General features: G+C 42.5%; 1 protein-coding gene across 1 annotated transcript; it reads right to left on the bottom strand.

The window, feature by feature from the left end:
- Positions 1 to 1,213: 1,213 nt before the first annotated feature.
- Positions 1,214 to 25,858, bottom strand: LOC120055350 (E3 SUMO-protein ligase PIAS4-A-like). Its single transcript, XM_039003221.1, has 12 exons — positions 25,832 to 25,858; positions 24,559 to 24,759; positions 24,095 to 24,152; positions 23,740 to 23,824; positions 23,097 to 23,138; positions 22,834 to 22,924; positions 22,401 to 22,506; positions 22,195 to 22,268; positions 20,643 to 20,803; positions 16,908 to 17,044; positions 16,611 to 16,723; positions 1,214 to 1,348 (listed from the first exon to the last, which is right to left on the bottom strand). Exons 1-12 carry the CDS (start codon positions 25,856 to 25,858, stop codon positions 1,214 to 1,216), a joined length of 1,230 nt encoding a protein of 409 aa, XP_038859149.1.
- Between the last annotated feature and the right edge of the window lie 503 nt (positions 25,859 to 26,361).

Below are 26,361 nucleotides of genomic sequence, written 5' to 3'. Positions count from 1 at the left end.
ATCTTGGCACTCCCCCACCGTTGTAAAACATATTTAGTATTAATGTCTACATTCGTTTTTGCCACATTTATTCGATTAGACATCTTATTGCATACGTTTAAATTATTCGAGATAAACATACAAATACAAAATAAAAAAAAAATATAAAGCCTATTTCGTTAAAGTATAATTTTGAGATTACTAATGTTACTGTCCCCACTATGACAACAAAAAATACTTAAATACATATAATTTTGTCCTTAAAACATTTAATTGAAATACTGAAGAATAACATTAATTCCTATGATTAGATGAGTTTTAGTCACATGAACAGGGACGCAGATGTAGTTGAACGGTACAGTGAAATTCTTAAGCTCTGAGCTCCAACAGTGTAGGTCAAAAAGGGAAGTGAATGAAACAATAATACAAATAATAATAAAAATAATATATACAACTGTAACAATTATAAATGTCAATTGGAGGGTGAGTGCAGGGTAAATGTCTGTTGAGGGAGCAGTGGGGACCCTTCAGGGACAAGCCGAATTTCTACAGCCTCCTGAGGTTGAAGAGTTGCTGTTCTGCCTTCTTCACCACAATGTCTGTGTGTTTTGACCATTTCAGCTTCTCTGAGATGTCTATGCCAAGGAACTTGATATTTTTGACCATCTCCACAGCGGTCCCGTTGACGAGGATGGGGCCCAGCCTGGTCCCCCCTGAAGTCCAAAATCAGCTCCTTTGTTTTGCTGACTTTGAGGGACAGGTTGTTTACCTGGCACCATGCCATCAGAGTGCCTACCTCCTCTCTGTAAGCCGTCTTGTAGGTAATCAGACCTACTATTGTCATGTCGTCAGCGAACTTGATAATGGAGTTGGAACTGTGTGAGGCCAGTCGTGGGTATACAGGGAGTACAGGAGGGGACTGAAAACGTACCCTTGTGGGGCCCCGTGTTGAGAATCAGTGTTGGGGAGGTAATGTTAACAACCTTCACCAACTGGGGATGGCCCGTCAGGAAGTCCAGGACCCAGTTGCATATGGAGGAGTTCAGTCCCAGGGCTGTGAGCTTCGAGGGCACTATGGTATCGAAGGCTAAGCTGTAGTCAATTAACAGTATCCTCACATATGCATTCCTTTTGTTCAGGTTGGTAAGGGGAATGTGCAGCGGAATTGCGTCGTCTGTGGATCTGTCGAGGGGTAGGCGAAATGGAGAGGGTTGAGTGTGTCGAGGAGGTGATGTTATCGATCTTTGACTAGCCCCTTGAAGCACTTTATGATGAGTGCTAAGGGTCGGTAGTCATTCAGCTCAGTTACTTTCCCCTTCTTGGGCACTGGGATGATAGTGGACATCTTGAAGCAGATGGGGATAATGGCCTGAGGTACAGAGAGATTGCACATTTCCGAAAACACTACAGATAGCTGGTTTGCACATGCTCTGAGGGCGTGGTTAGGGATGCTGTTGGGGCCGGCAGCCTTGCGAGAGTTAACATGCTTGCATGACTTGCACACATCCTCTCTGGAGAATGTTAGTCCTTAGCCCTCGTTGTCCTCAGGGGCTCTCCTCGTCAGAGTCATTATGCTCGAAGTGTGAGAAAAAGGTGTTTAGCTCGTCCGGTAGGGTGACGTTGGTGTCTGTGACATGACTGGCTTTCTTTTTGAAATCAGTGGTTGTTAGAAGCCCCTGCCACTTAAGCCTTGTGTCTGACCTGCTGAATTGCTCCTCCACTTTGTCCTGCCATCTTGATCGATCTTCGTAGGCCATATTTGTACTGTTTAACCAGGACTGCTCCTACTGGGGAGTGCCAATATGGCCGACCAGTGACTTCAAAGCCTCTCAATCACCAATACATAGCATCAGTCATCCAGGGTTTAAATACATCTTTGGTGGTAACATAGTCCTAAGGATGTAAAAGTTTGCTATATAAACTGCTTTTAAAGGCAATTATTAGGATGGAGTTTCACCAGGGAACTCTCCCATGAAATCTAAATTAGATATTTTCCATCAAGACCAAGGGCTGGTGGAAAAGGTGGGGGAGGCAGAAGAGTAATTTAGTCAGTCACACAAGCAGGCTTTTATTCACCTCTAGTGGCAGTGTACAGTTTAGGTAACAGTACAAATGGGCCTTAGTTTAAAAAGATACAAATGTGCATATTGATGAAAGCTAAAGCAAACAAATTATTAGAATACTTATTATCATATTGAATGAACACATGCCGATTTTTTTAAAACACATTTTTCTGCAGTTATGTATCACACATAAATAGCATAAAACTGCAGAGACAAGCTAGTAGGAGGTGCTACCAGACTAGGGTCACCCTACTGATAGGCTGACAACTTACTGATTTACTTGGGCATTCTTTGCAGAACCGCAAATCAACAGACTGCATCCAACCTGTTCTGTCCTGTGCCATTTGTTCAAGGTGTTGCCATGACAGTCATACTTCATTTCTTGCCTGGACAAGAATAACCTTTTTACCCGTTTCACTCTCCTGGCTTACTGTTTGGATTTAGAGTGCATTCTGATAAGAATCCCATCAGCCCCATATAATAGACTACATTATAAGTATATGAATGTTTCGGCCCCACGGTTTGACCACTGTAGGAATTGATTCTTATAAAATGTACAGTGCCTTCGGAAAGTATTCAGAACAGTTGACTTTTCCCACATTTTGTTACATTACAGCCTTATTCTAAAATGGATTAAATAAAACAAATTCCTCAGCAATCTACACACAATACCCGTAATGACAAAGCAAAAACAGGTTTAGACATTTTTGCTAATTTATTACGAATTTAAAAACAGAAATACCTTATTTACATAACTATTCAGACCCAGTGCTAGGAGACTCAAATTTAGCTCAGGTGCATCCTGTTTCCATTGATCATCCTTGAGATGTTTCTACAACTTGATTGGAGCCACCTGTGGTAAATTCAATTGATTGGACATGATTTGAAAAGGCTACACCTGTCTATTGAAGGTCCCACAGTTGACAGTGCATATCAGAGCAAAAACCATGCCATGAGGGCGAAATAATTTTCTGTAGAGCTCCGAGACAGGATTGTGTCGAGGCACAGATCTGGGACAGGGTACCAAAAAATGTCTGCAGCATTGAAGGTCCCCAAGAACACAATGGCTTCCATCATTCTTAAATGGACGAAGTTTGGAACCACAAAGACTGGCCACCTGGCCAAACTGAGCAATCAGGGGAGAAGGGCCTTGGTCAGGGAGGTGACCAAGAACATGATGGTCACTGACAGAGCTCTAGAGTTCCTCTGTGGAGATGGGAGAACCTTCCAGAAGGACAACCATCTCTGCAGCACTCCACCAATCAGGCCTTTATGGTAGAGTGGTCAGACGGAAGCCACTTCTCAGTAAAAGGCACATGACAGCACGCTTGGAGCTTGCCAAAAGGCACCAAAAGACTCTCAGACCATGATTAACAAGATTCTCTGGTCTGATGTAACCAAGTTTGAACTCTTTGGCCTGATTGCCAAGCGTCACATCTGGAGGAAGCCTGCCACCATCCCTACTGTGAAGCATGGTGGTGGCAGCATCATGCCGTGGGGAGGTTTTTCAGTGGCAGGGACGAGGAGACTAGTCAGGATCCAGGCAAAGATGAACGTAGCAAAGTACAGAGAGATCCTTGATGAAAACCTGCTCCAGAGCACTCAGGGCCTCAGACTGGGTTGAAGGTTCACCTTCCAAAAGGAAAACGACCCTAAGCACACAGCCAAGACAACGCAGGACTGGCTTCGGGACAAGTCTCTGAATGTCCTTGAGTGGCTCAGCCAGAGCCCGGACATGAACCCGATCTAACATCTCTGGAGAGACCTGAAAATAGCTGTGCAGCAACGTTCCCCGTCCAATCTGACAGATCTTTAGAGGATCTGCAGAGAGGAATGGGAGAAACTTCCCAAATACAGGTGTGCCAAGCTTGTAGCATCATACTCAAGAAGACTCAAGGCTGTAATAGCTGCCAAAGTTGTTTCAACAAAGTACTGAGTAAAGGTCTGAATACTTATGTAAATGGGATGTTTTTATTTATTTATAAATTAGCAAAAATGTCCCCCAAAAAGTTTTTGCTTTGTCATTATGGGGTATTGTGTGTGGATTGATGAAAAAAAACAACAATTCAATACATTTTAGAATAAGGCTGTAACCTAACAAAATGTGTAAAAAGTCAAGGGGTCTGAATACTTTCCGAAGGAGTGGACTCAAAACACTGCATTAAAAGTCCCTTTTTTCTTCAAGTGGCAGGTGAGCCTGTGCTGTTCCATTATTGGGATGTTTTTCAGGTCATAATGGATAGTGGTCAACTCCTTTGATGAGCAGAAGCTAAAAGAAAAGTGAAAAAAAGGGATTATACTTTGAGGATAATATTAATCTCTTTTGGAGTGGAGGTCATAATCACATGACAATGATAAGTACACATTTCTGTCTGCCTAAGTTACTATTCTTTTGGCCTGCTACTGTACTGTGCTTGGGTGTGCGTGACTCTTTTCTTTCCAAAATCACATGGCACATGACTTTACCGTTCATGACATAACCACTGACAACTATGATAACCATGGTACCATGGTACTAATACACTAATAAGTTAGTACCATGGTTCAATGTCGCATTCACAAGACAGCTGTTGAAGCACAATGTAATTGCACTCATCTATTTTATGACCTACCATCTGATAGGCTTGACTTGGCTGTTGCCAGGGAGTTTACAATCCCTGGTGTTTGAAGCATTAGACTCAGACTCGCAGAAAGAGGCTAATTATCCCAAAGATAATGTATGGCAGGACTTTGTTGTAAAGTTCAACGAGGGATAGGAGAAAGGGAAAAGGGAGAGAGAGGGAGAGTCATGGTATGGCCATGTAAAATACAGACTGGAGAACTGATGAGCAGGTAGATGAGCTATGTTCTCAATTTCAGGTGATAGCTAAGGTTAGGGTAAGGGCTAAAGTTAGGGTTTGTAGTTAAACATGTGGGGTTAGAAAGCAACATGCCCAGGAAGTGGGGACCATAAACCCAGTGGATGAGTCTGAACCCTTACCAGAGGATGATGTTGAGGATGAAGATGTCCAGGAAAGTGTACACTTGCTGCTACTCTTTACCACTACTCATTTGCTAAAATATGCAGAGGACACAGGATTAAACATTACTCTGAATATGTATACACTGCCTGTCTACAATACATCATGATAAATTGCAAAATCCATGTTGCTAAACAAAAACATAAAAGCAACATGTAAAGTGTTGGTCCCATGTTTCATGAGCTGAAATAAAAATCCCAGAAATGTTGTACACAATTATTATTATTTTTTTTTTTTACATCCCTTTTAGTGAGAATTTCTCTTTTGTCAAGATAATCCATCCACCTGACAGGTGTGGCATATCAAGAAGCAGATTAAACAGCAAGGTCATTACACAGGTGCTGGGGACAATAAAAGGCCACTCTAAAATTTGCACTTTTGTCAGAAAACATAATGCCACAGATGTCTCAAGTTTTGAGGGAATGTGCAATTGGCATGCTGACTGCAGGAATGTCCTCCAGAGCTGTTGCCAGACAATTTAATGTTCATTTTTCCTTATATGAACTGTAACTCAGTAAAATCATTAATTGTTTCATGTTGCGTTTATATTTTTGTTCAGTGCATTCGGAAAGTATTCCGACCCCATGACTTTTGCCACATTTTGTTATGTTACAGTCTTATTCTAAAATTGATTACATTTTCCCCCTCATCAATCTACACACAATACCCCACAATAATACAGCAAAAACTGTTTTTTTGTTTGGTTTTCTTTGCAAAAAAAGCCAACAAGAAAACTGAAATATCACATTAAAATAAGTATTCAAACCATTTAACTCAGTACTTTGTTGAAACAACTTTGGCAGTGATTACTGCCTCAAGTCTTCTTGGGTATGATGCTACAAGCTTGCCACACCTGTATTTGGGGAGTTTCTCCCATTCCCCTCTGCAGATCCTCTCAACCTCTAACAAGTTGGATGGGGAGCGTTGCTGCTACAGCTATTTTCAGGTCTCTCCAGAGATCGGGTTCAAGTCCGGGCTCTGGCTGGGCCACTCAAGGACATTCAGAGACTCGTCCCAAAGCCACTCCTGCATTGTCTTGGCTGTGTGCTTAGGGTCGTTGTCCTGTTGGAAGGTGAACCTTCGCCCCAGTCTGAGGCCCTGAGTGCTCTGGAGCAGGTTTTCATCAAGGATCTCTCTCTACTTTGCTACGTTCATTTTGCCTTGATCCAGATTTGTCTCCCAGTCCCTGCAGTTGAAAAACGTCCCCACAGAATGATGCTGCCACCACCATGCTTCACCACAGGGATGGTGCCAGGTTTCCTCCAGATGTGATGCTTGGCATTCAAACTTGGTTTCATCAGACCAGAGAATCTTGTTTCTCATGATCTGAGAGTCTTTAGGTGCCTTTTGGCAAACTCCAAGCGGGCTGTCATGTGTCTTTTACTGAGGAGTGGCTTCCGTCTGGCCACTCTACCATAAAGGCCTGATTGTTGGAGTGCTGCAGAGATGGTTGTCCTTCTGGAAGGTTCTCCCATCTCCACATAGGAACTCTAGAGCTCTGTCAGTGACCATCGGGTTCTTGGTCACCTCCCTGACCAAGGCTCTTCTCCCCTGATTGCTCAGTTTGGCCCGTCTTTGTGGTTCCAAACTTCTTCGATTTAAGAATGATGGAGGCCACTGTGTTCTTGGGCATCTTCAATGCTGCAGACATTTTTAGGTACCCTTCCCAAGATCTGTGCCTCAACACAATCCTGTCTCGGAGCTCTACCGACCTCACGGCTTGGTTTTTGCTCTGACATCCAGTGTCAACTGTGGGACCTTATATAGACAAGTGTGTGCCTTTCCAAATAATGTCCAATCAATTGAATTTACGACAAGTGGCTCCAATCAAGTTGTAGAAACATCTCAAGGATGATCAATGGAAACAGGATGCACCTGAGCTAAATTTCAGTCTCATAGCAAAGGGTCTGAATACTTATGTAAATAAGGTATCTGTTTTTTAATTTGTAATAAATTAGCAAACATTTCTAAAACCCTGTTTTTGCTTTGTCATTATGGGGTATTGTGTGTAGATTGTTGAGGCTTTTTATTTATTTAATACATTTTAGAATAAGGCTGTAAAAAGTTAAGGGGTCTGAATAATTTCCGAAGGCACTGTATACAGACAGACACACAGACAACCATCAAAACCCACAATTCTGGATTGTATTCATTAGGCACCAAGCAGAAGAAAACTGATTAAAAGAGGGAGTTCCAAAACATTTTCCGTTGGTTGTTCTAATGAATACGACCCTGAAAGCACTATGTTTCAAATAAATGATTCCACACGCACACTAAGGTCATCCATTACATTTTTTAACTTTAATTGCAGGTCCTTCAGGAAGTCACTGGCCTCCACATTCAGCTGGGGACAGGAAGTGTCCTTAATACATCCATTTACATAGCAGGAATTTGTGTACGTAAAATAACAAAGAACTAAACTGATGCAGTTCGCAGGCTGCAAATATTGTGCAACGCCATATGTTAGGGGAACCTAACCTGAAGTTAGTTTCTTCCAACCAGGAAAAAAGTTTGGGACCTTATAGCCTATAGCTATTATTATTATTATTATACGACTTCTTGCCACAAGATTCACCACCACAAAGCTTTCAGGATCAGAGAAGACTGTTTGGGGTATATTAACATTCTGTGTTTGATACTCGGACTTCTTTGCCCCTCTCCTGTGTAGCCTATTTAAGAACAAAATAATTGTTGGCACAAATAATAGTCACACAACATTTATTGGCAGACAATGTACTCTTATGTAGCCCACAGTTTATAAGTGGAACATTCAAAGAGGTTGGGTAGGAATATGATGAATGCAAATGGGATGTATCCCAGTACCCTGGCCTTGTGCCACATACAACACTTCTCTCACCCAATACTAGTGATGAAATGCAATTGGATGTCAGGCCCAAGCCCCTCAGACAGTTAAGCACACAGTACGTGGGCCTGCTGACTGAGGTAGACTGGATTAGTGCAACAATTGTCTGAACAGCCATTGTACTGAAAAACACTGGCTTCCTCCCAAACCTGCAGGACACACAGATAATAAACACAAGCATAGATATAGAATCAGAAGACGTTCATCGACTTGAATAGGGATTCCCATTCTAGTGAATATTTCTGAACAAAACAACATTTCTGTGTTTAGGCTTTGGGAATCTACTCTAACTTTTAGTGGTGGGCATCAATATTGATAATTTGATATCGATATGAGCAGGGCATATCGTGATATCAGATATACCTTCCTATTAACCTACACATAAAAAAGCCTAGATGACTGTTCCTGCTTGCAATAAACCTCTCATAGACCTCACAGCAACCCGTCTTGGCAGAGAGACTATCCACACGGAGTTAAGAGAAGGCATAATCTGATCCAAACGTGAATGGATTTACCTGTCAGAGAGCTGGCTACTAATGAACGATCCGACCAGAACTCATAGGAAGAAGATCAAGGTGGAGAACGGGACCTTTCATGCATTATCACACACCCACTCCCACTGTGGTGAGGGGACAATTTGGATAAATTAAACCTGGGATTAGGCTATAAACCTCTAGCTGTGCCTTTAGAGCCCAGACCTCTATGCCTGGATAAAAAAAAGTTAAACACAAGTCAAACACTATAGTTGACGTGTATTTCTCATTGCTGAAGTACCATCCGTCGAGACATCCCTCCGACTCGTTCCCAAATCCAAATGTGGTCGCCACAATGTTGTTGATCCTCTTGTATCGGGAACACATTGGGACCCACCAGTCTACTCTCTTCCTTAAAAGATATTCCCATGTTCGGGTCTCCATTCTCACTCGAGTTGGTGAGTGATAGTTTGCAGCGGTGTTCTGGTATATCGCCGAGAAAGACAATGGACATTCCGAGACAGCCATTTGGAATATTGCTCACGCTCAGGAAGACAAATACTGTTTTTTGGAATGGACCGAACTCTCACAGGAATGATATGACCTCGTCATAGTCTTTCATTAGAACGATGGCGCAGGAGGGGAGGGCTGCCGTATTATCGGCTCTTAATCAAACATGCTATTTTGCCAGGTTTTCGCGCTGTTCGTAACTTGTTATTGTACATAATGTTGCTGCTACCATCTCTTATGACTGAAAAGAGCTTCTGGACATCAGAACTGCGATTGCTCACTCAAACTAGATGAAGAGTTCTTCAATTAGTCGGACGGGAGGGATATACTACTACTACTGCTCGGCCTCCGAACGCAAGACACTACAGAAGGTAGTGCGAACGGCCCAGTACATCACTGGGGCCAAGCTTCCTGCCAACCAGGACCTCTATACCAGGCGGTGTCAGAGGAAGGCCCTAAAAATTGTCAAAGACTCCAGCCACCCTAGTCATAGACTGTTCTCTCTGCTACCGCACGTCAAGCGGTACCGAAGCGCCAAGTCTAGGTCCAAGAGGCCTCTCAACAGCTTCTACCCCCAAGCTATAAGACTCCTAAACATCTAGTCATATAGTATATAGTCTCGCTAATGTTATTTTACTGCTGCTCTTTAATTATTTGTATCTCTTATTCTTATCTGTACTTTTTTTTTTCAACTGCATTGTTGGTTAAGGGCTCGTAAGTAAGCATTTCACTGAAAGGTCTACACCTGTTGTATTCGGCACATGTGACTAATAACATTTGATATGATCAAACTTTTGAACGGTATTGTATGTGTATAAAACAATATAATTTAGCACACAACAAAATAAACATTTAATAAAAGCAATAACATTCAACTACATAGAGGTACGCAATCAATAATGTAAACTGCCTGAGTGGCACCAGCACATGTAACTGCTGTGAACTCTGCAGATTGTTCCACAAATTAGGGCCAAAAAAAACAAAACGCAGGTTTTCCCAAATCTGAAGAAATTTAAGGGATCTCTAGTGTTATCCATTCCTGAGAATGGGTTTGGTAACTTGCGATTCTTAACTTAATTAATGAAGTTACATATGAAGGGAGTTTCTGTAAGATTCCTTTGTAAATAAATAAAAGAGAACGCAGCTCTCTTCTTACAGTCAGAGAGGTCCATCCTACATTTTTATACAGACTGCAATGAGTCATAAAATTGTCCCCCGTGATAAAACGTATTGCGGAATGGTAGACTGCGTCCAAGGGTTTCAAAACAGGTTGTCTCATGCATGTAAACAATATCACCAACATCCAATACAGGGAGAAGCGTTGCTTGAACAATCTTTCTCCTATTTTCAATACTGAGGCATGACTTATTTTGATATAAAAAAAAACTCTTGGATCTTATCTTCTTAGTCAGATTTTCTATATGCGTTACTAAGGACAACTTGTCATCAATCCAGACACGTAGGCATTTATATGCAGGTCCTCAGGGTCAACATTTCGTGACCCAGAGAACAGCATGAGCTTGGTTTTACTTGTATTTAACACTAATTTAAGATCTGTAAGTGATTTCTGAATTTAATCAAAGTCATGCTGAAGTTAACGAATGGCCTGCTGCACTGAGGTGGCACAGGACCACAAAACTGTGTCATCTGCATAGAGATGAATGTTACAACTATTAAGTGTTTCCTATGTCATTAACATACAAGGTGAACAATAATGCACCCAAAATCGAACCGAGGAACACCTTTTTGAATCTCAAGAAATTCAGATTTAACCTTTGTCAAGATGGCCTGAGTGCTATCACTAAGATAATTCTGAAACCGTAAACAGGCTGTATATCCCAGGCCTATTTTTGATAACTTCTTCAGCAAAACAGAATGATCAACAATGTCGAACGGCTTTGACAGATCAATGAACAAGGCAGCACAGCATTTTTTAGCATCCAAGGCATTGACAAGATCATTAACAACTAGAGTGGTTGCTGTGATAGTACTATGCCCAGGCCATTTGGAAGACCCATTTGCGACCAAGCTTTAACTTCCTGACTGATGTCTTGAGATGTTTCTTCAATATATCCACATGTATATCCACATCATTCCTCATGAAGCCATCTATTTTGTGAAGTTCACCAGTCCCTCTTGCAGCAAAGCACCCCCACAACATGATGTTGCCACCCCCGTAATTTACGGTTGGGATGGTATTCGTCGGCTTGCAAGCCTCCCCCTTTTTCATCCATACATAACGATGGTCATTATGGCCAAGCAGTTCTATTTTCGTTTCATCAGACCAGAGGACATTTCTCCAAAAAGTACTATCTTTGTCCCCATGTGCAGTTGCAAACCGTAGTCTGGCTTTTTTATGGTGGTTTTGGAGCAGTGGCTTCTTCCTTACTGAGCGGCCTTCAGGTTATGTCAATATGGGCCTCTTTTTACTGTGGATATAGATACTTTTGTACCCGTTTCCTCCAGCATCTTCACATGGTCCTTTGCTGTTGTTCTGGGATTGATTATCACTTTTCGCACCAAAGTGTGTCTCCTTCCTGAGCGGTATGACGGCTGCATGGTCCCATGGTGTTTATACTTGTGTACTATTGTTTGTACAGATGAACGTGGTACCTTCAGGCATTTGGAAATTGCTCCCAGGGATGAACCAGACTTGTGGAGGTCTACAATTTATTTTCCTGAGGTCTTGGCTGATCTCCCCATGATGTCAAGCAAAGAGGCACTGATTTTGAAGGTAGGCCTTGAAATACATCCACAGGTACACCTCCAATTGACTCAAATGATGTCAATTAGCCTATCAGAAGCTTCTAAAGCCATGACATCATTTTCTGAAATTTTCCAAGCTGTTTAAAGGCACAGTCAACTTAGTGTATGTAAACTTCTGACCCACTGGAATTGTGATACAGTGAATTATAAGTGAAATAATCTGTAAACAATTGTTGGAAAAATTACTTGTCAAGTACAAAGTAGATGTCCTAAACGACTTGCCAAAACTATAGTTTGTTAACAAGAAATTTGTGAAGTGGTTGAAACACAGGTTGGAGTCATTAAAACAAGTTTGTAAACTTCTGACTGCAACTCTCAATCAGTGCAACCTGTTGAAGATAGCATAGGGCTAAAGCGTACCATTTTATCTGATAGGACAAGCTACAATTTAGCATTCTTTCACATGCAAGAAATCAAAGATTTTAAATTGACTTATGTTCACCAGTATGGCTCCCATAACTTATAAATGCCTCATGAGCTAAGTTGAACTGTCTCATCTCATCAGAGCCCAAAATATAAGCTTGTTTTACTCCTTGGTTTGTAAACAATGTAATTGTAAACATTGTATAGCCTCAAAACATGGTGAAAACTATAATTTTGTCGAGTCATGGTTTACCGAAACAGCTTTGTTGCAGGGTGGGCGCTTTTACTGCAGATTGCCCCTTTAAATCTAAAATAGAAAGTGATATTTCTAAATTTCTTAGTAGATTAACACAATATAGTTATAAGGTTGAACTCCTATTTTAAAGGGATAGGAAGGGTTGGCTGTGCATTTGGCCAATGACAAGCGTTCCACATTTAACTCACCCACTTGTGAAAATCTAAATATCAAGTCGTTTTTTGGTTTATATGCAACAAAAAAAAAGGAATTAAAAAAAACTAAAAAACAAACAAGCAATTTAAGTTTTTATTCAGAAAACAATTGGCCAAAATGTACAAGGACCTCTACGCTTGATGGTTCCGGGTGGCATTGATTGATCCGTTTCCCATTTGTCAGATTTATTTCTTCATGTATTTTGGGTACAACCAGTAGCTTAAATAGTTGCATGTAGCTTGACTCCCCTCCTGAAAAAAAAAATAATAACTTGAAATCGCGCTTATGGTTAATGGCCTACTGAGTACTTCGAACATGTCCTTCGTGTACAACATGAAGTGTGTAGGCTACACCAGGGCTGCGTTTCAAACACATCAAAGACACACCCTCCTCCACTTACCCTCGCCTTATGCCCTTGGGGGAATCCCCACAGCCATCTTTGCCATCGGTCCAAACAATTAGCCAAGCAAGGGAAGTTGGCAACGTAAGACCCTCAGCCCTCCCTCTGAGTTTGCGTGTACAACTCTGTTCACTCCGGGGCCTGAAAACGCCCCATAAATCAATTTGTGATGATTGTACATCTGCTAAGAAAAGTCAGCCAAAACTTTAAATCAACATCAATATGGAGAAGTCAACATACAAGTGTAAATAAAAATGGATGTAAATAAGTTAGAAAATGTGCTACTAATGCACGAAGGCAAACGCGTATCATACAAGTAATTATGTTTGGTTAGCTTTTGGAAACGTTAGCTAGCACATACAACTTTCCCTAACATCACACTTATACACTAATTTTCGATGTACCTGATATCGTCAGATGGATAGCAATCGATGTCTGCGGATGAGTTGTCTTCTAGCCAAGATATGAAATTATAATTGACTGTAGCGCATATAAAGCACACTGCTACCGGTGGTTCCATGATGACTGAGAACACAACCATGGGGCGAACGAGTGACACATTTAAAATTAACTATTTATTCCGTTGCCTCTTGCCCTGTAAGTGTCAACTCATCATAGGTCATAATGCCGGTGTCTACTTAATTTGAGGGTTGAGGGTGTGTCTTTTACGTGTTTGGAATGCAGCCCAGACAAAGTAATTCAGTGCTGATTAAAGCGCCTGCGGAGCACCGAGCTACGTAAAAAGAAATCCCGCACATGCGCAGGAATCTCTATTTTTTGCCACCGCAAATCGAGTTAGTGAAAAAAAAGATCAGAATTGTACTGCCTGTGTAAAGCCACAGTGGTAAAGTCTCCAAATTTCAACAGAATTCCATTATGTATCCTGAAGTACTTATCAACCTAGGCCAGGGGTTCTCCAACAGAAGTTTACCCATTTTACCCGTTTACCCATTTACCCGCCATCGATAAAAGACAGTACTATGCAGCCGTCTTCATCGACCTGGCCAAGGCTTTCGACTCTGTCAATCACCATATTCTTATCGGCAGACTCAGTAGCCTCGGTTTTTCTGATGACTGCCTTGCCTGGTTCACCAACTACTTTGCAGACAGAGTTCAGTGTGTCACATCGGAGGGCATGTTGTCTGGTCCTCTGGCAGTCTCTATGGGGGTACCACAGGGTTCAATTCTCGGGCCGACTCTTTCTCTGTATATATCAATGATGTTGCTCTTGCTGCGGGCGATTCCCTGATCCACCTCTATGCAGATGACACCATTCTGTATACTTCTGGCCCTTCCTTGGACACTGTGCTATCTAACCTCCAAACGAGCTTCAATGCCATACAACACTCCTTCCGTGGCCTCCAACTGCTCTTAAACGCTAGTAAAACCAAATGCATGCTTTTCAACCGTTCGCTGCCTGCCTGCACCCGCCCGACTAGCATCACCACCCTGGAAGGTTCCGACCTAGAATATGTGGACATCTATAAATACCTAGGTGTCTGGCTAGACTGTAAACTCTCCTTCCAGACTCATATTAAACATCTCCAATCCAAAATCAAATCTAGAATCGGCTTTCTATTTCGCAACAAAGCCTCCTTCACTCACGCCGCCAAACTTACCCTAGTAAAACTGACTATCCTACCGATCCTCGACTTCGGCGATGTCATCTACAAAATAGCTTCCAATACTCAGCAAACTAGATGCAGTTTATCATAGTGCCATCCGTTTTGTTACTAAAACACCTTAAACCACCCATAACTGTGACCTGTATGCTCTAGTCAGGTGGCCCTCGCTACATATTCGTCGCCAGACCCACTGGCTCCAGGTCATCTATAAGTCTATGCTAGGTAAAGCTCCGCCTTATCTCAGTTCACTGGTCACGATAACAACACCCACCCGTAGCACGCGCTCCAGCAGGTATATCTCACTGATCATCCCCAAAGCCAACACCTCATTTGGCCACCTTTCCTTCCAGTTCTCTGCTGCCTGTGACTGGAACGAATTGCAAAAAAATAAAAATAATAATAATAAAAATAAATAAAAATTTAAATAAAATAAATAAATAAATAAAGATCGCTGAAGTTGGACACTTTTATTTCCCTCACCAACTTTAAACATCTGCTATCTGAGCAGCGAACCGATCGCTGCAGCTGTACATAGTCTACCTACCTACCTCATCCCCATACTGTTTTTATTTATTTACTTTTCTGCTCTTTTGCACACGATCATCTGATGATTTATCACTCCAGTGTTAATCTGCTAAATTGTAATTATTCGCCCCTATGGCCTATTTATTGCCTACCTCCTCATGCCTTTTGCACACAATGTATATAGACTCTTTTTCCTACTGTGTTATTGACTTGTTTATTGTTTACTCCATGTGTAACTCTGTGTTGTTGTCTGTTCACACTGCTATGCTTTATCTTGGCCAGGTCGCAGTTGTAAATGAGAACTTGTTCTCAACTAGCCTACCTGGTTAAATAAAGGTGAAATAAAAATGTAATTTTACACTAAATTAAATATTGATTTTATTATACCTACACAACATGTGTTAGGGTAACATTTTTATTACCATTTCTGTCTTTCCTATGCACCCGCAATAACAATCATATTTTGCCATCAAAATGCAAATATAGCCTTTGCCCGTCTCACTAGCCTACAGCAGTGGTAGTCATTGCCTAGCATATTGGCAGCTCGCCCAGGGGGACCTCGCCCAGGAGTCCTCGCCCAGGGGGTCCTCGCCCAGGGGGTCCTCGCCCAGGGGGTCCTTTTCCATTAAAGTTTGAGAACTCCTGATCTAGGCCTATTCATCTACCAATTTTATTCTTATTATACTCCTCCACAATATCTTGAACTTGACTCAAAACATGTTTTAGGAGGGTGAAACAATCATTTTTATTAGAAATTGGTATTACAAAAAAGCATTAAATACATTAACATGAGTACATTTACATGCACAATAATTAGATATTAAACGGATTATGACAGTAGGCAATGTATGTAAAAACATTACTCTGCTCATCTTAAAAATGGCTTCAGGTCAAAATTGAAGTAAGCTTACACCGAATAAAACACCTGATTTTTAGAGCAATCTTTGGAATTATTAGGACTTGTAAACAATTTAATTGGCATTCCAGCAACGCATCTGATCTGTGCATGTGCCAGCACCAGTAGCGCAACCCTTCCTCTAATGCGCGAGTGAAGTGAGTTCGGAAAAAATTTATCTTAGAAATAGTTTTCACATACACACTTTATACTGTATGTCCGAACCTCAGCATCAAATAGGCTTCACAAAAAACATGGTTACTGTGGTTACCCGATTTCAGATGTGTCAATCTACACAGGATTATTAGGGAAATCGTTCTTCTTGCAAAGCATGTAGGCCTAAACGTTTTAAAACAAACTATTATATCAAATCTAGCTATCCCCAATAATCGTAGTATTGTGTGCATGTAACCATGCTCAATAATTGTGAGTTAAGTTTCTAGACTCTTGGGACTGCTCAGTAACCATTGCCTCTTAGGCTATTTATTTTTTTCTGACCACTGGACCTGAAAGGTCTGTGTCCAGGTTAACTGTAAACAAACATACACATTTTACCTCTGCGCCGACATGTGTTGTACTGTTAATCTCTGTGATGGATTTATCATTGATGACCATACAGAACCTTGAGCAACTTCATGAAACCCGTTCCTGTCGGGGAGGTCATCGTTATGGCGCACCTTTGTGACCTCATCAGCCTCGTCCTCGGATGACTCCTGCGTAAGGTCCACAGTGACGACTTCCTTTGACACGGCTCTGGTGGTTGCAGTCACACTACTAGCACTACAGGCCTCTGTTGGAGAGAGATGAGGGTGAAAGCACTGCTAACCCACGCCCGTATTCTGAATTGAGATCCAAGCGCTAACTCAAATTTCCTCCTAAGAGTCCCTTTCACATCGGTGACTGATTGATGCGAAACCGAGTTGAGACAGCTATTATCGCAACTCTGAATCTGTGATCTCTGTTCATAGTCTCACCCATCTTCTCCAACGGTGCCGATGGCTGTGTTGTCCTGCTCACGCCATCTATAACAAACCTCCAAGAGCCGTCAGCCAGGTATTCTACCTCTGTATTGTCCTGAAAGCCCTCCAACGCCAGGATCACTGTCAGTAGCCTGCATATACAGTTAAAGTTGTGAGTTTACATACACTTAGGTTGGAGTCATTAAAAATAGTTTTTCAACCACTCCACAAATTTCTTGTTAAACAAACTATAGTTTTGGCAAGTCGGTTAGGACATCTACTTTGAGCATGACAAGTAATTTTTCCAACAATTGTTTGCAGACAGATTATTTCACTATCACAATGGGTCAGAAGTTTACCTACAGTCGTGGCCAAAAGTTTAGAGAATGACACAAATATTAATTTTCACAAAGTTTGCTGCTTCAGTGTCTTTAGATATTTTTGTCAGATGTTACTATGGAATACTGAAGTATAATTACAAGCATTTCATAAGTGTTAAAGGCTTTTATTGACAATTACATGAAGTTGATGCAAAGAGTCAATATTTGCAGTGTTTACCCTTCTTTTTCAAGACCTCTGCAATCCGCCCTGGCATGCTGTCAATTAACTTCTGGGCCACATCCTGACTGATGGCAGCCCATTCTTGCATAATCAATGCTTGGAGTTTGTAGGTTTTTGTTTGTCCACCCGCCTCTTGAGGATTGACCACAAGTTCTCAATGGGATTAAGGTCTGGGGAGTTTCCTGGCCATGGACCCAAAATATCGATGTTTTGTTCCCCGAGCCACTTAGTTATCACTTTTGCCTTATGGCAAGGTGCTCCATCATGCTGGAAAAGGCATTGTTCATCACCAAACTGTTCCTCGATGGTTGGGAGAAGTTGCTCTCGGAGGATGTGTTGGTACCATTCTTTATTCATGGCTCTGTTCTTAGGCAAAATTGTGAGTGAGCCCACTCCCTTGGCTGAGAAGCAACCCCACACATGAATGGTCTCAGGATGCTTTACTGTTGGCATGACACAGGACTGATGGTAGCGCTCACCTTGTCTTCTCCGGACAAGCTTTTTTCCAGATGCCCCAAACAATCGGAAAGGGGATTCATCAGAGAAAATGACTTTACCCCAGTCCTCAGCAGTCCAATCCCTGTACCTTTTGCAGATAGTCTGTCCCTGATGTTTTTCCTGGATAGAAGTGGCTTCTTTGCTGTCCTTCTTGACACCAGGCCATCCTCCAAAAGTCTTCGCCTCACTGCGCGTGCAGATGCACTCACACCTGCCTGCTGCCATTCCTGAGCAAGCTCTGTACTGGTGGTGCCCTGATCCCGCAGCTGATTCAACTTTAGGAGACCGTCCTGGCGCTCGCTGGACTTTCTTGGGCACCCTGAAGCCTTCTTCACAACAATTGAACCTCTCTCCTTGAAGTTCTTGATGATCCGATAAATGGTTGATTTAGGTGCAATCTTACTGGCAGCAACTGGCCTGTGAAGCCCTTTTTGTGCAAAGCAATGATGACGGCACGTGTTTCCTTGCAGGTAACCATGGATGACAGAGGAAGAACAATGATTCCAAGCACCACCCTCCTTTTGAAGCTTCCAGTCTGTTACTCAAACTCAATCAGCATGACAGAGTGATCTCCAGCCTTGTCAACACTCACACCTGTGTTAACGAGAGAATCACTGACATGATGTCAGCTGGTCCTTTTGTGGCAGGGCTGAACTGCAGTGGAAATGTTTTTGGGGGATTCAGTTCATTTGCATGGCAAAGAGGGACTTTGCAATTAATTGCAATTCATCTGATCACTCTTCATAACATTCTGGAGTATATGCAAATTGCCATCATGCAAACTGAGGCAGCAGGCTTTGTGAAAATTAATATTTGTGTCAGTCTCAACTTTTGGCCACGACTGTACACTAAGTTGATTGTGCCTTTAAACAGCTTGGATTTTTTTTTTTTTTAATGACTTTAGAAGCTTCGGTTAGGCTAATTGACATAATGAATCAATTGGAGGTGTACCTGTAGATGTATTTCAAGGCCTACCTTCAAACTCAGTGCCTCTTTGCTTGACATCATGGTAAATCTAAAGAAAATCAGCCAAGACCTCAGAAATAAAATTGTAGACCTCCACAAGTCTGGTTCATCCTTGGGAGAAATTTCCAAACGCCTATAGGTACCACGTTCATCTGTACAAACAATAGTATGCAGGTATAAAACCATGGGACCACGCGGCCACCATACCGCTCAGGAAGGAGACGTGTTGTGTCTCTTAGAGATTAACATACTTTGGTGCGAAAAGTGCAAATCAATGGGGACAAAGATCGTACTGTTTGGAGAAATGTCCTCTCGTTTTATGAAACAAAAATTGAACTGTTTGGCCAAAATGACCATCATAAGGTTTGGAGGAAAAAGGGGGAGGCTTGCAAGCCAAAGAACACCATCCCAACCGTAAATTACAGGGGTGGCAACATCATGTTGTGGGGGTGCTTTGCTGCAAGAGGGACTGGTGAACTTCACAAAATAGATGGCTTCATGAGGAATGGTGTGGATATATATGTGGATATATTGAAGCAACATCTTAAGACATCAGTCAGGAAGTTAAAGCTTGGTCGCAAATGGGTCTTCCAAATGGATAATGACCCCAAGCATACTTCCAAAGTTGTGGCAAAATGGCTTAAGGACAACAAAGTCAAGGTATTGTAGTGCCCATCACAAAGCCCTGACCTCAAATCCTACAGAAAATGTGTGGCCAGAACTGAAAAAGTGTGCACGAGCAAGGAGGCCTACAAACCTGACTCGGTTTCACCAGCTCTGTCAGGAGGAATGGGCCAAAATTCACCCAATTTCTTTTCGGAAACTTGTGGAAGGCTACCCGAAACATTTGACCCAAGTTAAACAATTTAAAGGCAATGCTACCAAATACTAATTGAGTGTATGTAAACTTCTGACCCACTGGGAATGTGATGAAAGAAATTAAAGCTGAAATAATTCTCTCTACTATTATTCTGACATTTCACATTCTTAAAAGAAAGTGGTGATCCTGACTGACCTAAGACAGGGAATTCTTACTGGGATTAAATGTCAGGAATTTCAGGAAAAACTGAGTTTAAATGTATTTTGCTAAGGTGTATGAAAACTTCCGACCTCAACTGTAGCAGAACACCACACTTCATTATCATAAATGTAGGTGATGCCGACTTTTGGCCAAGTCTCCGTTCACAAGAGTATCTACAGGCCATTATAATACAGTGTACCACAACTGGCGGCGGATTTGCATCCTACAATTTGACAGATTTCTACATTTTAGGCTCAAAAGAAGCACGTTTTCCGTGACCGTGGGAAGGCAACTATAGATTTCACTGTTTTGTATGAAAGGGAGGGAGCTGCAGAATAGCGGTGGGGCTGGGATTTGTACTCAAACTGGAGTGGTGTATACCGCTATGTGCATCCTTAAAAATTGTGGGTAACATGGGTTCATGGTCGGCCTATCAAATATTTTAATTTAACATGGAAACCAACAAGTGCCATGGACCCGTGGAAAATTGGCATTGCATTGAGTTTAGTTAATCATATCCAATAATTGACTGTCTGTGGGTGCAGCTAGTGAGAGGCACATACAGTTTACTTTGTTCTGTCAATACAATAATAATGCTATGATAATGAAACCACAGATTACATCAATCACCATAGAGACCAGATAGTCATACAGAGATGCCAAAGGGCAGGGTGCCGGTATTTAAATATATGATACACAATTACCCATCGATAGTTAGCTGGCTGTACGGAACTGGCTCGTGACACACTGGGCAGGTCCAGGTGGGCCTCTTCTCATTCATCTGCAGGTAGAGCTTCCCGTCGAAGCACTGGAGGTGTGCGCACTTACGCCCCCTGCAGGGCACTGACAGACGCATCTTCCCCAGCTTGTAGACAGAGGAGAACAGAGGTGTATTCATTCTACCAAACAGTTGCAAAACTAAAACAAAAGTTTATATTGGACAAATGTAGGTAGGTTTCGTTTGCTTCTGTTTAAGAAACGTTTTGCAACAGAATCGGCGGAATGAATACACCCCTGGGCAGAACTTTGTGGAACCTTCAGATAGAAATACGGTGTGTAGAACACACATACCTCTGACACATACAATAAACAACCATGTCAGCTCTATTCATGACATTTCTATCTGCAGTGTTCCACAACTTTTGCCTATAGAATGTGGCTCATGGTTGAAGATGACCCTGAACACCGATGTACTGCACTATCAGATGAACCAACCCCAAACCAAACACTAATCTTGTGCAAAATCAGATTATCCAACCCCAAAACCAATCTACTGCAGGATCAGATTATCCAACCCCAACACCAATCTTGTGCAGGATCAGATTATCCAACCCCAACCCCAATCTACTGCAGGATCAGATTATCCAACACCAATCTACTGCAGGATCAGATTCTCCAACACCAACACCAATCTACTGCAGGATCAGATGATCCAACCCCAATCTACTGCAGGATCAGATGATCCAACCCCAATCTACTGCAGGATCAGATGATCCAACACCAATCTACTGCAGGATCAGATGATCCAACACCAATCTACTGCAAAATCAAATGATCCAACCCCAATCTACTGCAGGATCAGATGATCCAACCCCAACACCAATCTACTGCAGGATCAGATTATCCAACCCCAACACCAATCTACTGCAGGATCAGATTATCCAACACCAATCTACTGCAGGATCAGATTATCCAACCCCAACACCAATCTACTGCAGGATCAGATTATCCAACCCCAACACCAATCTACTGCAGGATCAGATTATCCAACCCCAACACCAATCTACTGCAGGATCAGATTATCCAACCCCAACCTACTGCAGGATCAGATTATCCAACCCCAACACCAATCTACTGCAGGATCAGATGATCCAACCCTAAAACCAATCTACTGCAGGATCAGATGATCCAACCCTAAAACCAATCTACTGCAGGATCAGATTATCCAACCCCAAGCCTAACCTTGACCATTAGATCAGTGTTTCGTAATTCTGTTCCTAGGTACCTAAAGGGGTGCACATTTTTGTTTTTGCCCTAGCACTACACACCTGATTCCACTAATCAAAGGCTTGATGATAAATTGATTAGTGAATAAGGACAAAAAGTGCACCCCTTTGTCTATAGATCGATACATTTAATGCATTAAATGGATTGGACAGTCATAATCAACTTCCTGTCAGTCAGTTCAATTTATGTTTCAGTCTGCTGAAGGAATTGTTGCCCTTTGCAGCTGAGGGATAAGTGGCAAACTCTTACCGGACATATAAGGGACACTTGTAGTCCTGTTGTGGTCACCTCACATTCTGGGTCGAAACGCAGCTTCTCCTGGACTACAAATACCAGAGAGCATCAACTCAAGCTGGGTGCTAATACACAATATGTCAGTGGTCTTTTTGCACTGTATTTGTGTGCAATAAAGGCAAAAATAGTGTGTGCGCTTCTGTGTGTGTTGCCATACTCACTGCGCTGTCTGCAGAATGTCAGACTCTCCACTGATTGGCTCTTCAGTTGACTGAGGAGGTCTGAGGGGGACAGCACCTTCACCAGGTACACAGCCACAGAGTACCTCTACATAAACACACACACGCTAGATCTTGCCTAGGCATTTTCAAGACAACACTCCTTATGCATAGAATACAGAATTGAAAACAAAATCCTTAAAATAATAATGAAAGTAAAGATTAAAAGGGAAGACTACTTACTTTGCAACATCTCTTCCACCAGACATATAAATGAAATGAGGGGAGGAGGCCGGGAGAAACTGCCGGGGTTATGTTGATGGGTGTACAGTGTCTGTGAAGTTCCTGTCCCAGCGCATCGGAAGGACAGTGAAGAATGATTGGTGAAGAGACCACAACATTCTCAGTTCAACATTTAACAGCTTTTGGTGCTTACCGGTAAGGGTATGCGTTTCTGATTAACTTTGATTGACAGGCATGGTGGGTATTGATCCTCCTCGTACCCAAGACTCTCTGTGAAGCAGAATCTGAAAGAGGTCAGACGTCAGTCAGCCAGCCTTTGGCATAACGGACAGAAGTGGCGACATCATTAGAACTGATGAGCAGGTACATAAGCTCTTGGTTAGTGGTTAGAGAATGTCGTACTCCAGTCCTTTCTAGTGATGACCGGCAGGCTCCTACAGGCTCCATCCTACTCACCTGAGAACCACCTGGAGACTCGGCACACCTGGTCGCAGCTCCCTGTGGATACATACACAGATCTCAGAATGAGTGTGCTGGTAGTAGTTTTGTAAACATAAACAATATTATGGTGAGTTTGAGTGAATTCTGTGGGTGCATTCGTAAATTCCCTCTGGCTATCTACTCTCGTCTGAGTGTGCCAGAGCGCAGGATAACTGATTCATTTGCGAACACTCTATACTCGTTGAATATTGCCGTGTCAGTAAACTTTGGTAAAAAAGCGTAATTAAATTGTGGCCAGCAGCACAGTTACAGTCACCAACGCTCTGGATAACATGAAAACAGCCTAACCAGCTCTGCTAGGGCGAGAAAAATGGTCAGAGTCAGATGTTCTCTCATTTGTGTCTGGAAGAAGCAAGCAAGCGAGCCAACTTTAGTCAGGTAGCTTGGGTGCTTGACTGCCGTTGTCAGAACGCACGAATCAACCCTACTCCTCGGCCAGAGTGTACAGTGTGCGCTCAGAAAGCAAAACGCTCGGAATTTATGAACAGACAATCTGACAAAGTTGTGAATTTACGAATGTCCAGAGCACACTGAGCGCACCGTGGCACTCCAGAGTGAATTTACAAATGCACCCTGTGTAGTAAGAAAATGTGCTGACTTGCAGTTTCTGTTCTGCTCCACTTGCTTTGGCGTCAGCATGAGGATGAACTCCTGGTTTTGCATGTCGGAAAAGAAAGAGCCCACTGGATGGACACACAGGGAGAATCTCAATTGCATACTCCTCGCCTCCATCGCAAAACCCATTGGATGTGAAAAAGTCTCGGACTTTCTCAAAACCCATTGGAGAAGGCGAGGAGAGATGAGGCGAGAAGTATGCAATTTAGATTCTCCCACAGACAACATCAGTGGGAGAAGAGAAGCTGTCATGTCAAACAATCACAAACCTCAATCCAGCCCCAAGATTAAGAGATAAATATTCAAGTTTCACTAAGGAAACAATAAGGTCAACCTACCCAGTTGTGTGGGGGGTAGGACTGTCCCCAGGGCTTGGTAAAAGGGAAGGGGTACCATCTGGAACAACCTAGGGTCGTGTGTCAGATTGCTTATGTGCTGTGTGGGGTCGTGTGTCAGATTGCTTATGTGCTGTGTGGGGTCGTGTGTCAGATTGTTTATGTGCTGTGTGTGGTTGTGCGTCAGATTGTTTGTGTGCTGTGTGGGGTTGTGTGTCAGATTGTTTATGTGCTGTGTGGGGTTGTGTGATGGCTCCACCGCCGGCGCCACGGTCTGCTCCTCCTGGTGGCTTCCAGGAGTCGTCTAGTTGGCATGAGATCGTCAGAAAATATAAAATCATTACACTGCCAGCAACACAATTTTGAGACAGGCAGACTATAAACAGCAGTATTCCCGTTTCTCCTAAGGTGAGAGAAAAACAGGAATTCCTGATCTATATTGGGGGAAAATTCCATGTCTGACTCACCTGTCTGCTGCCAGGAACTATCTGGTCGGAGTAGCGTTCCAGGTAGAGCTGGCGCACGACTGTGAGCAGGTGGGGATTGCACTGGGTCTGTATAACCCCCACAGCCCTCACCAGCAGATTGGACTTCAGACCACTCTTGGGCTGGCCCATGGCAGCCATTAGAGAACGTAGCTCTGTGACACGGAGATGCGCCAACAACCTCTACAGGAGAGACAGAGGCACTAAATGAAACTGATTCTACTGATTGCAAGGTGACTCTTAAACGAACACTGCAGAACAGCGCACCAAATTGTATTCTATTAACGTCAGTATCACAGCAGGGTGTGTTTGTTGACTAGTTGTCAATCAAGCAGCCAAATGCCTTGTTCAAAATTAGTTAGAACTCAGAAACACCAACTTCTGAGTGTTCAAGACAACTGTGGGAACTCCCCCATCAAAAAATTACAAAAATAAGGAGCTTAGACTGGGAGAAATCGTTTAACGGTCATCTAACTCGGAATTCCAAGTGGGGAACTCAGGCCTCTTGCCACATTCACGTGGTAGTCGGAACTAGGAAACTCTGAAATGTGACTTGCTAACCCCACTTCATATTAATCTAAATAATTTTCACGTGTTTCCACGACCGTAGTCTGATTAATCAGGCTGTAATACACAATTCATTGATATATACAGCCTGAAAATCCCCAAATCTTGTAAATGTTTCTTACAAGTCAGAATGTTGAATACAATTACATTTAAAATGTACTCTACACGTCTGTGGGTTTTGTCCTTCTGCTGCTCTAAATTTAAGACCATATGTAGGCATATGGTTATGTTCGGCTGAGAACTCATTTTACATTCGATATTCGGATTTCAATAAAAAAATGAAGGTGTGGATTGTTCTCCATCCTCCCTTGATTCAGAATATACTATTTCCATTGTCTAGGCATGCTTGGTTCAATAGATATTGACGAGAGAATCCAATATAAAACTAATTTTACCTTGTTACCTAACCATATACCTACATCTCTCTAAAAAGTCTGGTAAATAATACTTTCCTGTGGATATTTTGTCTCAAATTTTAATCAGCAGAAGGACAAACCGCACAGACAACCTGTATAGGAAGTTTACATTTAATTTAATCATTCTGGCTTGTAAGGAACATTTACACAATTTTGCACACGTCTCAGGCTGTATATACCGAATTAAGTGTATTACAGCCTGATTAATCAGACTACCATGAGCACTGCTTGTTTATCTAGAGCATTTATTGACAATGTCAAATGTTACTTACAATTGCTTCTGCTATGTCCCCAGCCATTTGAAATTACTTTAAGATTAGAAGAGTGACACCGACAGATCAGAAAAATTAACGGTAAATCAACACATCAGGTGCACTTGATTGATTGGCTCGCCATGTGTGTCAAGGTCGGTCGAGATGTTGGTTGTGTTCCCCTGCTCAGAAGTTGCTTGCATCAACCATCCAGGTGTTGTAAGATCTGGCAGGCGTCAGCAACGCCTGTGCAGATAACGTGGCGGAGTCATCGCGATGCGGGCTGCATTCTGCTGCAGAAGTTGCATGCATCAACCATGATGTGCAGTTGACTCGAGAGCCATGATTCGTTTCTCAGAGTGACTCGTTTATTTTAGTCGTTCGTTTGACCTGCTGGCATACAATGGATGAAGCACGAGTTTCCGACTTGTAATTCCGAGTTGGATGACCGTTAAAAACGATTTTTCAAATCGAGCTCGTTTTTTCACAGAGTTCACAGTTGTCTTGAACGCACTGAAGTCGGGGGTCGCGTTCTCCGACTTCCGACACCA

The sequence above is a fragment of the Salvelinus namaycush genome, chromosome 11, assembly GCF_016432855.1.
Source record: "Salvelinus namaycush isolate Seneca chromosome 11, SaNama_1.0, whole genome shotgun sequence".
NCBI lineage: Eukaryota > Metazoa > Chordata > Actinopteri > Salmoniformes > Salmonidae > Salvelinus > Salvelinus namaycush.
This window is presented reverse-complemented; position numbering and strand designations above follow the sequence as displayed.